The sequence below is a fragment of the Pleurodeles waltl genome, chromosome 6 (assembly GCF_031143425.1).
Source record: "Pleurodeles waltl isolate 20211129_DDA chromosome 6, aPleWal1.hap1.20221129, whole genome shotgun sequence".
In the NCBI taxonomy this organism is placed as follows: domain Eukaryota; kingdom Metazoa; phylum Chordata; class Amphibia; order Caudata; family Salamandridae; genus Pleurodeles; species Pleurodeles waltl.
Window position 1 is genome coordinate 205,879,697 of NC_090445.1, and position 14,148 is coordinate 205,893,844.

The window sequence follows — 14,148 nt, forward strand, 5'->3', positions numbered from 1 at the left end:
CTATGAGACAGATTTAGAGTTGGGTGAAAAAAGAAAACCTCTGACTTCTGGAGACGCTTATACTTCCTTTAAAAAGCAGACTTTTTCCTCACTTTTTACTTAGTTATATTTGCCCTGACTCCTGTCCGCTTTGCCCCTGTTATCCCAAGCACTGCTCCTATCCTTAGTATCACAAGCAGTGCTCCTACTTCTATTGGACCAGGCACTGCTATCACCCCTATTGTTATCATAAGCACTGCTCCTACCCCTAGTATCACAAGCACTGCTCCTGCCCCTAGTATCACAAGCACTGCTCCTGCCCCTAGTATCACAAGCACTGCTCCTACCCCTAGTATCACAAGCAGTGCTCCTGCCCTTAGTATCACAAGCACTGCTCCTACCCCTAGTATCACAAGCACTGCTCCTGCCCCTAGTATCACAAGCACTGCTCCTACCCCTAGTATCACAAGCACTGCTCCTGCCCCTAGTATCACAAGCACTGCTCCTACCCCTAGAATTACAAGCACTGCTCCTGCCCCTAGGATCACAAGCACTGCTCCTACCCCTAGAATCACAAGCACTGCTCCTGCCCCTAGGATCACAAGCACTGCTCCTACCCCTAGTATCACAAGCAGTGCTCCTGCCCTTAGTATCACAAGCACTGCTCCTACCCCTAGTATCACAAGCACTGCTCCTGCCCCTAGTATCACAAGCACTGCTCCTACCCCTAGAATCACAAGCACTGCTCCTACCCCTAGAATCACAAGCACTGCTCCTGCCCCTAGGATCACAAGCACTGCTCCTACCCCTAGTATCACAAGCACGGCTCCCACCTGCGGGTTGACGTCCAGAATGCACATCTTGCCGGATTCCACCACCTCATGGATGGAGTCGATCTTTGTCCCATAGAGGTTGCCCTCGTACTCCCCATGCTCCAAATACCGTCCTGCCTTGATGTCCATCTCCATCTCATGGCGTGACACGAAGGAGTACACCTGTCCATCCTTCTCATCGTCTTTGGGCTTTCGGGATGTGTCTGTGGGGATGAGGACAGAGGAAATAAACAGTCAACATTTCACTGTATGGAGAAGGCCTTTCACAGACTGGAACGTGCTGATGGTAATGAGTCATACCCAGTATTAGGCAAACAAAGCTCAAGTTTCTGAATTTTTTTAATTGAATTGCAATCTCAGTGCTCAGCCAAGAAAACCTATAGTTGGCCAGCTAAATATCGCCAAACTATATAGACAGGCATTTAATGTGTGGTAGCCTGGGCCTACAATCAGCTGTGTGGTTGGAAAATCACTTCCACCAAACTAATTGTCATGCCTAAACTAGGGACTAAAAACAGTCCTGGACAAGTTTGTCAGACTAGCCCCCATACTGCACGTAGCGAGCGGGCCTAGCCACTGCAAGAGGGCTCTTGGGGCTCCCCCCCAAAACAAGTTTTGAAAAGATTTGAAAAACATGCAAAAATAATAATTTTATAATACGTTTTTCGTTGTAGTATCCTGTTCAACAATTGAATGAATGAATGAAAAATGAAGCCATGGCTGCATGGGCCCATGGATGAATGAATAGGTGTATGGGTGGGGAGTGGGTGGATGAATTAATACAAAAATGTGTAACAATGAATAAAGACTGTAAACTAAATGGAGCAAACTGTCTCACTGCACTGAACTGGAGTCTGCTGAGGCTTTTCGTTTTAGCTTCTGCATTAAACTACCACCATCCCTAAACGCTACTACCACCACCGCTTCTTGTGAAACATGTGCAGCCCAGATGTATTTAACACAGTGCACTGATTAAGCACCTCAAAGAATGAAACAGAAACCATTAAGCTTTGATGTAAAATGGGAGAGAGAGTTACCCGTATAGTGACTAAGGGCCAGATGTAGGAAAAAAGCAATTTGCGACTTGCAAATTGCGAGTCCCTGCGACTCGCAATTTGCAAGTCGCAAATTGCTATGCAGTACGGTGTCTCAGACACCGACTGCAACTCGCAATGGGGTCGCAATGACCCACCTCATGAATATTCATGAGGTGGGTCGCAAATTGCGGCCCCATTGCGAGTATAGGCACTCGCTAACATGGAGGCCTGCTGACGTCAGCAGACTTCCATGTTAGCGACCTGCTTTTAAATAAAGCAGTTTTTTTTTTTTTAAGTGTAGCCCGTTTTCCCTAAGTGAAAACGAGCTGCACTTAAAAAAAAACCGAAACCTTTAGTTTCGGTTTTTTTTCAGGGCAGGGAGTGGTCCCTTGGACCACTCCCTGCCCTGAAAAAATATTTTGGGCTCCAGTCACAAACTGGAAGGGGTCCCATGGGGACCCCTTCCAATTTGCGATTGGTTTACCATCCACTTGAAGTGGATGGTAACTGCGATGCCATTTGCGACCGCATATGCGGTCGCAAATGGAATTGCATCCCAATGCGACTCGCAAATAGGAAGGGAACACCCCTTCCTATTTGCGAGTCTGAAATGCATTTTGCGAGTCGGTAACGACTCGCAAAATGCATTTCTGCATTGGGATACGCGTTTTGCGACTCGCAAACGGCAAATTTTGCCGTTTGCGAGTCGCAAAACGTTTGCTACATCTGGCCCTAAATGTTGCAACATGAAACCCTGAAACGTTGCATCAATCGCAGCTCCTACTTGACCACATTGTCTGATCCTATGTAATTACTTTTTTTACACTGCCTCATATTCTTCATCATCATATGGCAGCACCTTTAAATACATCAGTTCAGGGTGTGTGCTACACAAAAGCAAAAGACTACAATGTGACTCCATCTATAGTACCACCCTATGCCAAATTTGAGGGAAATGACTTTCCTCTTGGACCACTCATAGCATGGCCGTCAGAGCAGTAGGAGTGAAGGCATGAATCTTTCTAAGTTCATGTTTAGAAATCATCACTCTATTCTAATAATTGCCACTCGGTGAAATGGCATTATTTATTTATACTATAATGAAATGTGTTGCAACTGTCTCATTATAAAGAAATGCACTATTCTGAATTTCGGAAAATGGCGATTTTCCTATTAAAATGCAAACAGAATCTTGATCTTATTAAAGACAATGGAGGGTAATATTATGTAATAACCTTTTATCACTGCCCCAACAGGCATCCCTTTAAAGAAAATAATACACAATAAAGCATTAGAATGTCCAGACAATAAGCAGGGCAAATAGTAATTATCCCCTTTAAGATGCGACAAAGCAGGATTAAATCTTAATCTTCTGCCAAATGTTAAAATAATAATAATAATAATAATAATAATAATGATAATAAGAAGAAGAATAAGAATAAGAATAATCATGTGTCTGCAAATAGAAATTCTAAATTAATCCCCAAGCACTTGATGCTATAATACTAACAAACTTAACTAATACTTTTATCTGATTCTTTTTTTGCCATTATGTTTTATTTTTATTTTATTTCCTCATAGGGTGAGGAGGGTGAGGTAATATTAGCCTCCGTTGTCTTTCATGAAATCAAGATTCTCTTTGCATTTTAATCGAACAATTGCCATTTCATTACAAGACTGTAGGCTACCATTATGCACGTTTAAATCCATCCAGTGCCACACAACTCACATGCTCCAAGTCTTAAGTATTCGCATTAGACCAATCTCCTGCTTTTAAAATACCTGTTGGCAAACCGCCTGCCCAGAAGAATGGGCACCAAATCTAGAAAAATCTACTCCTGCTTCACTCATTACTACTCTTACCCATCTAGCTAAAGTAGCTGTCGAGACTGCTTTATAAGGTTTGACATAAGACAGTAACAACTGCTCCTCACCATCTGCCCCAAACTCCAGCATCTTAATCCCACATGATCTCATACATTTAGCCACACATAGCTTCTCACACTCATGAAAATAGGAATAAAAACTTGTCTCAGACATAGTTTTAGTCCTTTTCCAAAACGTCAAAATGTACCCCTTCAGAAGAACATAACTAATAAAATTGCCAATGCTTTAATGTCAGAAACCCTTCTAAAGGTAATTAGGCAAAGTAAAGTTGCAAACTTCAAAGAGAGCTTTGTAAGAGAAAGGTAATTATTACCTTGCCATGAAATAAATAACCTAAAATTGGATTAACACTGCATAGTGATTCGTAACAAGCCCTAGGGGCTCTCCTTAATCTTACACCCTTCATAACTTTCCTAATCAAAGGGTCACTCCTTTTAGCAAAATTATTCACTAAAGCATGTCCAGCAGAGACAGCTGATCTATATATGAGAGGCCACAGTTGAATAAATCTACTAGATAGTTGGCTACCTTTGCTGCAAGAGCTTCCACAGGATCAAAACCCCTTTCCATGCACCAACCACACCACTTCTTCCATACCCCCTTATATCTCTTTCTAGTGCCCAGGGCCCAGGACTCATCAAATATATCTTTAGCCTTTCCTGAAAGTCCAGAGTATCTACTGCTGCCCAGGAAATCTTCCAGACAAGAAGTTTCATTTTCCATTCTGAAACCAAATGGTGCTCCTCTCCCTCTAAATTTTCCAGAACCTCTAAAGAAACCATAACCATATGATTATTGATACCGCGAATTCCATCACCCATCGGAAACAAACTTGAGACTTCTAAAAGGGTGTCACTAGAATAATACTGCAACCTTCTAATCTGACCTTCATCACCACTTTCAGGATGATAGAGAAGGGGAGGAAGACATAGCAGCCCTCTCTTTGCCAACATTGTAGAAAGGCATCTACTGCCACTGCCCCAGGGTCTGGTCTCCAACTATAATACTTGTGTACCTAATATGCTAACCTGTTCCTAAACAAGTCTACCTGAACAAGAACCCAATAGAATCTGAATCAGACTGAAAACCTCTGGATTCAATTTCTAGTCGCTGAAGTCCCTGAGGTACCTGGAGTTCCGATCCACACTTACAATCTGCTGACCAGGAATGTATTCTGCTCTCAAAAGTATCTTGTGATTCCACAGAAATAGCAAATTTGTTTCACCAAATCTGCCAGAACTTTTGATCTCGATCTACTCAAGCAGTATATATAGCGAACAGCTGTAACATTGTCTAAATTAATCAGAGCCACTGTGTTCGCCAATAGATCCTTGAAGATCATCAAGGCGTTCAGGCATGCCAACATCTCTAAACAATTGCTGTGAAACAACTCTTCCTCCCTCAACCATCTTCCTCTTGTCCTGGCTCCCCAGATCCTCTCGGGCATCCACTGACCAGGAAAGTGAGTCCCCATACCTTAAGCCTTTCCTTACACCTTAAGCCTGTAGTCTCGGAAGGGTCTGGGGAAATGACCTGAATGGAAGACAACAGTAGCCCCAAAACTCTTGCTAGGTCACTTGCCAAGACTGCCCTTTTCTTTCCTTATCTTTGTTACCTTCTTCTGTGGAATAATCAACTGGGTAAGAGAGTATTCACCTGAAACCCCAGAAAGTCCATGTTCTGCGTGCGGACCATAACAGACTTTTCTACATTTCCTATAAATCCCAAACTCTTTAGGAGGTTGTTTGTCCAAGCCAAATGTTTCAGGGGCTCTAACCTATCCTGGGACATTAGCAAAATGTCGTCCATAGAATTTATTAGTCGGCTGCCTCTCTCTCTGGGTAAGGCTACCACTGGGCACACCACTTTGGTGACACACCAATGCGCAGAGGACAGCCCGAAGGGTAGGCAGACGAACTGGTGTAGGACACCTCTCCACCTGAATCACAAATATATCTGACTGTTGTTTGAAATAGGTATCATTAAATATGAGTCATTTAAGTCCAATTTCACTAATCAATCTTCTATTTCTGCAAGATGTCCCTCAACAGATGGATTCCTTCTATCTTGAAATGTTTTGTAAACCAGAACTTGTTTAACTTAAATTTATTACAGGAAGCTAACCCTTGTCATTCTTTTTTCACAAGAAAACTGTGCTCATGAAACCTTCCATCTTCTCTGGCTCTACAACTTGAATTAAAGTACCTTTCTCTAACATTTGGCCACCTCTGTGTCTATCAGTTCCAATTTGTTCTACATCTAAGGCCAGTTCCCTTGGCTGTTTGTGTTGTACAGGTGTTCCCCAGAACACTATCTTGAAACCAGCTACAGTCTCTAAAACCCAACTGTCTCCTGTTATTTTCTCCCAATTGTGGGTGAAGAATCTCAATCCTTCCCCAACATTTACATAGGAAAAAGCAGCTGTGGCCTCACCATGAGATCCTGTACCTTGAGTTCTTGATCTTCCACCAATGGATCTTGAATTTCTCCCTCTCTGAGGGTAGAAGCTAGAGTTGGGGTGATAACCCCTACCATAATTCCCAGAGCTTCTGGGATCTTGGAAGTAATACTGAGACATAAAGGATCCATGGCAGACAGCCAGTCCTCTCCTGTCAGCCCTTCCAAAAACAGCCCTAGAGCCGAATACACATCTCATACAAGTCTCATACTGGTCTGAGCTTTCCTAAAGGCAGTAAAGGTTAAGATATACTTTCCCACGGATTTGACAAAGCTCTTCCCAAAGAGAAGTACCTCTCTGGTAGACAAGTCGGCTTATTTGGGGTTCTCCTCTCAGTAATCAGGCCTACATTTGCATTCCCTAGCATGCAAATGGCGCACTCTCAAAAGGTCCACATTGACACTGGTATTCTTGCGTCCTGCCTCCTCGGCCATATCAAGTATGGGAGTCAAAGGACTCAGCAAATCGAGGACTTTGTCTTGACACTGCTTTAGGCACTTCTCAATCCTCTTCCTGGGGTTCTTTCCAAATCTGAACAAGAAAGTTATCAGTTCAGGATCTAAGTTGGGTGTAATACAGGTCTTGTCTCCAGTGGATGGCCTGGGGCACTCAGCCTTCAAAAAATTGCGGGTATCTTTGTCCATAGATTTCATGACTCATAGTTTCAGAAATTTCATAACATGGTCCATGGGACACCACTAAGGACTCCACAGGTGTTTTATCATATTAGGAATAAACATTTCCCCGCAAAGGTGTCCTTTACCTCCTCAGAGGTAGATGCCAGCTCAAATCGTCATCCAGGCTCTCAAAGAGCTCTGAGGAACCCTGAGGGTCAAAGACGTATGCGTCCCACTCTAAATCATCATATTCAATAGTTTCATCCTCAACCAAGAAACGCTGCCTATCTAGCAACTCTTTTGTGCCATCAAGGTCACTCTTTCTGAACATGCTGATAAGGATAACCTCTCCCAGTGCCCCATCAAGGTGGCTTTTTATTCTTGTGCTACTGCGAGCACCGTCATCTATTGTAGCGCTCAGGCTACCACTACCATAAGTTTTGGTTGCTGTCTTCTCAAGAAGTTTCCTCTTGTGGGAAGCATTACCCCTCTTATGGGCACTAGAGGTAGAAGGGGAGCCCCCCTCAGACAAGGAAAAATAATGTTCCTCTGAAGGGGTATCCCTTTCCTCTTCGCAAGTGCGGCGTCCACCACCTCTCTTATGGAGGATCTTAGTTCCCCCTCAAGAAATTTCTTGAGAGTCCCCCACAAGTTCAACAGCAAGGTGAACCTGGGAGTTGGACACATCCATTATGATCACTTGATATTAAACCAAGATGTTAACGATATATAACAAGCTATAAGTAAAAAAAAAACAGAGTATGAAATGTGAGGAGTTAGGCAAAATGTCTATTTCATTCAGCCTCAGGTGAAAGAGTACCTTAACCAAGCCAGCAGGGGGAGCTCAGGCACTGCTATAGGCTCCAGTTCGGTACAAGCAATCTAAAAGACTCTTAGTTAGTATAGTTAGGCCCCAGAGGGTAGGCCAAAATGGTGCCGGTCACTAATCGACATTACAATGTATTTAATCAAATGTTAGCGGTTTTCCTGGCAACGCGCTCCCACTTGCATGTGCTGTCAAGTTAGCTTCATAAGAAAACAATGGAGGACGTGTAGTCTTTACTAAGCGCCAATCTGGTTTCCTGTACCGCGCTCCTGCTGACATATGCTTCCAGGCAACCGTTCCCAAATTCACAATGAAGGACGCCTGGTCCTCTTTCTTCTATTATTTGGCGCACGATTGCAGAGCCGATCCTTACACAATTGCGCGCTCCTCCCCAAAGCAAAAGGGAAAAGAGATGCATGGGAATTGGGACCGCTCCGGGGTCGCTGAAGGACAGGGATCGCTGAGTTGTGAATCAAGGTGGTCACGGTAAATAGGTTCCGTCAGCGGGGAACAGACTGATTATCGTCGAAGAAGCCAATCAGGGGACAACAAAGTGGGTGGCAGGCCGGGCCCCCGTGCTGATGAAAAACACTTTGTGCAAGATGGCAAGCGATCTTTCAGGATGCCAAGTACTAAACCATAGTAAAAGGTGAAAGTTGTTTACATCTAGCCCCAAATAGTTACCATACCCAACCATAAATTGGAAGGGAAGTCCCAAGCCCAATAAAACCAGGTATAATCCATGCAATAATTAATTACCTACAGACAAAAGAAATAGCAGAAGTACTTATCTGTAAGGGAGCAGCTAATAAAAGAGGATGATGACATTGTGCCCTGGATAGATATATTGTCTGGACTTTCCAATGCTCTATGATATATTATTGTTCTTTACATGGCTGTATGTTGGGGCAGTAATAAAAGGTTATTTCATATTGGTAGCCTCTGATCTTGTAATGAAATTGGTGTATGTACTGGACACTGTATCTGGATTTAAAGTCCAGATATGACCATACATTTCCAACCATGCACCTTGTGTGGTCTAGTGTGCTACCCACAGAGACAAGAGCTTCAAAGCCCCACATAGGGGTAGTAAGAGCTATATAAATGTTGCAATATACTACAGTAAAAAATGTTGGTGGCTCACCATGTGGTCAGGCTCTGTGGTCCAAGCAGCACCCCAACTCCCCCTCTGTCACCTCCTCTTGGCCAGTGTGTACTGACCAGAGCCCTAGAGGCAGAGGTCAGCACTGCATGTGGTGATGCTGAAGTAGACAGCAACCAATCAAAGGCAAAAACAAACAGTTATGAAGTGGGTGTGGTTTGAATGGGAACTGTCATCACTTATGTAAACCCTAGGAAGAGAGCTCCAAAGTAGGGGTTCATTTGCAGACCTCACAAATATGCCCGCCATGCACTGAGAACTTTCTTTCAGTGTTTGGGGATAGTCAAATAGTTTGGGCAGTGTTCTAACCATTTTTTCAGTGGTTTCACTGATGGTGTCGTAGTTTGGACTCTTGCTCTGGGCAAGACTGCTGGTTCAAGGATGACAGTACTTATGTTTCTAGGCGACTATGCCTATCCTGCAACAAGTCGCAACTGTAATCCCAACCCCTCCAGCTCACTAGTAGTAACTCACCAAAAACCCAAACAGTTAAAGGTGATTTATGGCAGCCGTTACGCATGGACTCAAGTATGACATCTCAGGGAGTGTCGTGGTTAAACGGAGATTACCCCTTTCTCACAGATATATCATGTCTCAACCAAACCCAGGCAATAACGAAGATGCAGTAATATTTCAATAGTTTTTATTTAATACAATGCGATAAATCACATGGGCTGCAATGATTAGGATAATGAACAGTCCAAGAAATAGAATTGTAAAGACGAGAGTCATGATTATGAAGACCCCCACCATCTTGCGTTAGCATGGAAAGACATAAAGTGTATAATATGTCCTAGTACCCTATTGTAATAGGCCTAACCTCCTACCTATAGGAGATCTGGGTATGTTAAACCTAATCTGCCAATGCCATGTCCCTGGATGGAACCCCCAACCCTCGTTAACTTGAAATGAGGTCTCAAGCTTAGACTTCTGAAGAACACGAAGTCCGGGTCAGCATCAAGGCGATTTGCAGCATCGATAGCAGCGATGGTATCTGGTCGGAATCCCTCAGATTATCTGTCTAAAGTGTGATGTATTTATACAGATCTACTTGGACCCCTGACGTAGGTTGTTCCAAAACAATAGATAACACCGCATGCTTGAGACGGTAATGTCTAATGTGAGCACCTACAGTTTGTTTGTCTTTGTCACGAGTTGACGCCTTAGCGCGGTGACACTGATAACAAAACTAAAAAAAAAGGGCCTAACGATAAACAAGGCAGCCATCTTAGAAGAATTAATTAAATAAATGGTCTAAGACAGGGCAAGCTAAGTAGGTTAAAAGTCACTAGGTGACGGGGGCACAAGTCTGCAAGCCAAAGGCTAAGCTAACTCCTGTTATCCCATTAAAACAAACTAGGATTCACTACAATGGTCCCGGACAGAAGGAATATGGTATAAATTCTGTGGAGGGGTCACATCTGTTGGATGGGTGATCCTGATGATGGGACCAGCAGCCCCTCTACTAACAGGAACACTGTTTTCTGCTGTCCGCCTCAACATGGGATGGCAGAACTGATTCACACACATTCTTTTTGGCAGACGTTCCTTTACCATCCTCCTCTAAATTATATCTTTAGACATAATTTCCACATAACCAAATTCTAAGTCTCTTTCTGAGGTAAGTTATCATATTCTTTTGGTCCTGTTTACTTCATAGCTTAGGAACTGAATAATGAATTCCCTTCCTCACCCGCTACTGATGACAAGCACTTGAGAAAGTTACGTGAGGCGGACCTCAAATGTCACTGCAGGACATATTACGCAAGTTTAGACTGAAAAGACGTACAATAGGCCACAGAAAGAGACCAGAAAGGAGTCATAATACAAACAACAGGGTGCATGTGGTGTCAAGGTAAAAACATGCATTAAAAGAAAAGAAAGCACATAAAAAGAACAAGAAAAGTAGAGAAACACACAAAAACTAGAACAAGTCACATGAGTAAAAGGACTTCACTCACGGACAATAGAGTTACAGAGGGGAGGAGATGTCACAGTGTAGAAAAATGTAGGATGCATTGGGAAAAGACTGTATCCACACATGCTATAAAGGGGACAGCAGGATGAAAAGAAGAGAGTGACAGGAAATAAAGGGTCATTTGGAAAAGAAAGAAGACACTGAAAGGTGTGAGTCAGAACTGAAAAATAATTAAGCTTCAGAAGGAAGCCAGAGTGGAAAAGGCTGTGGTTATGCCTCTTGGTATTTTTCATAGATTCACATGCTTTAAGTATGCTACCTCGTTGATGGATGTGGAAAAATAAAAACTGGAAACTGATAATACTATTTGCACGTTAAAATGTTCTATGCAAAGAGATTCAGTTAAAAGAACCACATGCATTAAAATGTAACCTTATAAATCAGTTATGAAGAAACATCAACATCTGCAACCCATAATTTAGTAGCCGCACACTGCACCCTGCTCCCTCCAGCCACTATCACAGCATAAGCCTAGATGCATTCCACTCCAGATTTAAAAACTCCAAAGGCGAACACAGACTGCTAAGTAGGGGATGCAAAATAAAAAAATAAAAAAAATATCACAAGGCAATATGCTCCTACATCATTCCGAGGCAAAAAGGAAACGGATCTCAAGGTAGAAACAAAACCACAATGATTCTGGGTCCCTGATGACACCGTTGGTATCTACCACAGTTTCTTACCCATGTCAATGAAAGATTATTTGTTTTTCAAAAAGGGTCCAGACTTCGGTGTCAGAGAAAAGAATATTAAATGAATCTACAACTGATCAATGCAGCAGAAGGCGAGAATTACAAAAGTAAAAAAGCACTTACACGTGGAAATGAAAGGCACACATGACGAAATGAGAGGAGAGACAACAGAAAAGAAGGGAGTCGCATAAGTGTTAAAGGAGGAAAATGAAAAAAAGAAAAACAAAGTACAGGATGTCAATGCTCCAGTCAAGATACAAATTAGTTGCTGGAGCAGTCCCCGTCCACAAAGAAAAAGACCATGTGAAAACTCACTAATTTTCAGTTGCCTCAGAGTCAGTGACTTGGAGCCATCTCAAACTAAATGCCTCCAAAACAGAAATACTCATATGTGGTGACTGGAAAAATTACGACCCACTGTGCGCCTGGCCTGACGATCTCGGACCACCTCCTCAATTATCCAAGAAGTTAAAAACCTTGGAATCACCATGGACTCCAAGTTAACAATGAATGCCCAAGTGGACAAATTAGCACGAACAAGCTTCATCACCTTGAAGACTCTACATTGCATCTTCCCCCACCTCGAATTTCCACACAAAGTGCAGTCTACTATCTTGCTTGTACTGTCCAAACTGGATTATGCCAATGGCCTCTACCATGGATCATCTCTATCTATTATGAAAAAACTACAACGTATTCAGAACTCCGCAGCCAGGCTACTATTACATGTAAAGCCACAAGCCCACATCTCCCCTGCCCTGAGAGCACTACACTGGTTACCCATTGCCAGAAGATGCACCTTTAAGCAGCTTTGTATCACCCACAAAGCTATACATGGAACAGGACCGCTTTTCATCAGAAACAAAATAACCAAATACATCCAACAAAGAAACCTCCGCTCAAGATTGGCACCCCACCTTAGAACACCACAATACAAGAAAAAAACTATAGGTGGTACATCCTTCTCCGTTCAAGCAGCCAAACTATGGAATTTATTACCCCCAACTATAAGATCCACAGATAACTATCTAGTCTTCAGAAGACAACTCAAGAGTTGGCCCTTTCCTTCATAACCACCATATTCAAACAGCTATGGACTGCATATGCCTGTGTTGATAAATATTTTTATCTGATTATGTGTATATTCTAGTTATATATAGTTCTTTAGAAAATATGTATTGCTACTATGTCATAACAATAAACTACACACACACACTCTTTAAACCTGTTTAACTAATGTATATTTACTCACGGTTTAAATATATATGTACATATATGTGTCTATTTGTGTGTGTATTCATGTGTGTATGTATATGTGTGTATGTGTGCATATACATATATGTGTGTGTGTATGTTATTCTATGCTTAACATGTTCAGAGGTCATTGCATAGCTCCCAGATAAGTTGTTATATTAGATACTTATGAATCCCTGCTCTCATTTTATATCACACTGATCAAATGTTTATTATCATAGGTATTTGGCTATTCAAAATTGAGTAAAGATAAATAAATGTTAGAAAAGTACACTTATTAATTAACTTCAAATATTACAAATATTAAAAGTCTGTGTTTATACAATACTACTTTTCTACTAATATTATACCCATTATTATATTCCTTGGACATATATTCCTTATTATGTACTTACATATCTATTTATTTATTACTCTAGTCCTACTGTACTAGAGAACAAATTAAATAAAATCTATCAATAAAATTCAAACTATAAATAAATCTAAATCTATAAATAAAATTCAAACTATAAATAAATCTAAATATATTTATATATATTTATATATATATATATATAACTAATAATAATAAAGAATAAATAAATTAAATATAAATAATGATAAAAAATGTGTATATATGGAAAATGTCACTTACCCAGTGTACATCTGTTTGTGGCATGTTGCGCTGTAGATTCACATGCTGTGCACTGTTCCTGCCATCTAGTGTTGGGCTCGGAGTGTTACAAGTTGTTTTTCTTCGAAGAAGTCTTTTCGAGTCACAGGACCGAGTGACTCCTCCCTTTCGGCTCCATTGAGCATGGGCGTCGACTCCAACTTAGATTGTTTTCCCCGCAGAGGGTGAGGTAGGAGTTGTTAAAGTAAGGATACTAGAGGTGCCCATGCAATGGAGTAAACGTGTATGTACATAGAGTATTAAAGTCAAAATTATTTACATATATACAATTTCAATGCAACTAAAACGGCCACAGGCTCCCAGGGAGGGCGCATGTGAATCTGCAGCGCAACATGCCACGAACAGGTGTACACTGGGTAAGTGACAGTTTCCGTTCGATGGCATGTGTAGCTGCAGATACACATGCTGTGCATAGACTACAAAGCAGTAATCTCCCCAAAAGCGGTGGTTAGCCTGTAGGAGTTGAAGTTGTGTAAAATAATGTTCTTAGTACAGCCTGTCCTACTGTGGCTTGTTGTGCTGCTAACACATCTACATAGTAATGCTTAGTAAAAGTATGAGGCATAGACCAAGTGGCTGCCTTACAAATTTCTGTCATTGGTATATTACCAAGAAAAGCCATTGTGGCGCCCTTCTTTCTAGTGGAGTGTGCCCTTGGAGTAATGGGTAATTCTCTTTTAGCTTTTAGGTAACAGGTTTGTATGCATTTGACAATCCACCTGGCAATGCCTTGTTTGGATATGGGGTTACCT

General features: G+C 41.9%; 1 protein-coding gene across 8 annotated transcripts in view; it reads right to left on the reverse strand.

Moving 5' to 3' along the window:
• The window catches only part of MPP2 (MAGUK p55 scaffold protein 2), a 382,718-nt gene that overhangs the window by 19,654 nt on the left and 348,916 nt on the right, over positions 1-14,148 (reverse strand). For all 8 annotated transcript variants that reach the window (XM_069237839.1, XM_069237838.1, XM_069237836.1 and 5 more), the window contains one exon: positions 813-1,015. In XM_069237839.1, the coding sequence (XP_069093940.1) occupies positions 813-1,015 (203 nt within the window). The remainder of the gene's footprint in view (positions 1-812; positions 1,016-14,148) is intronic.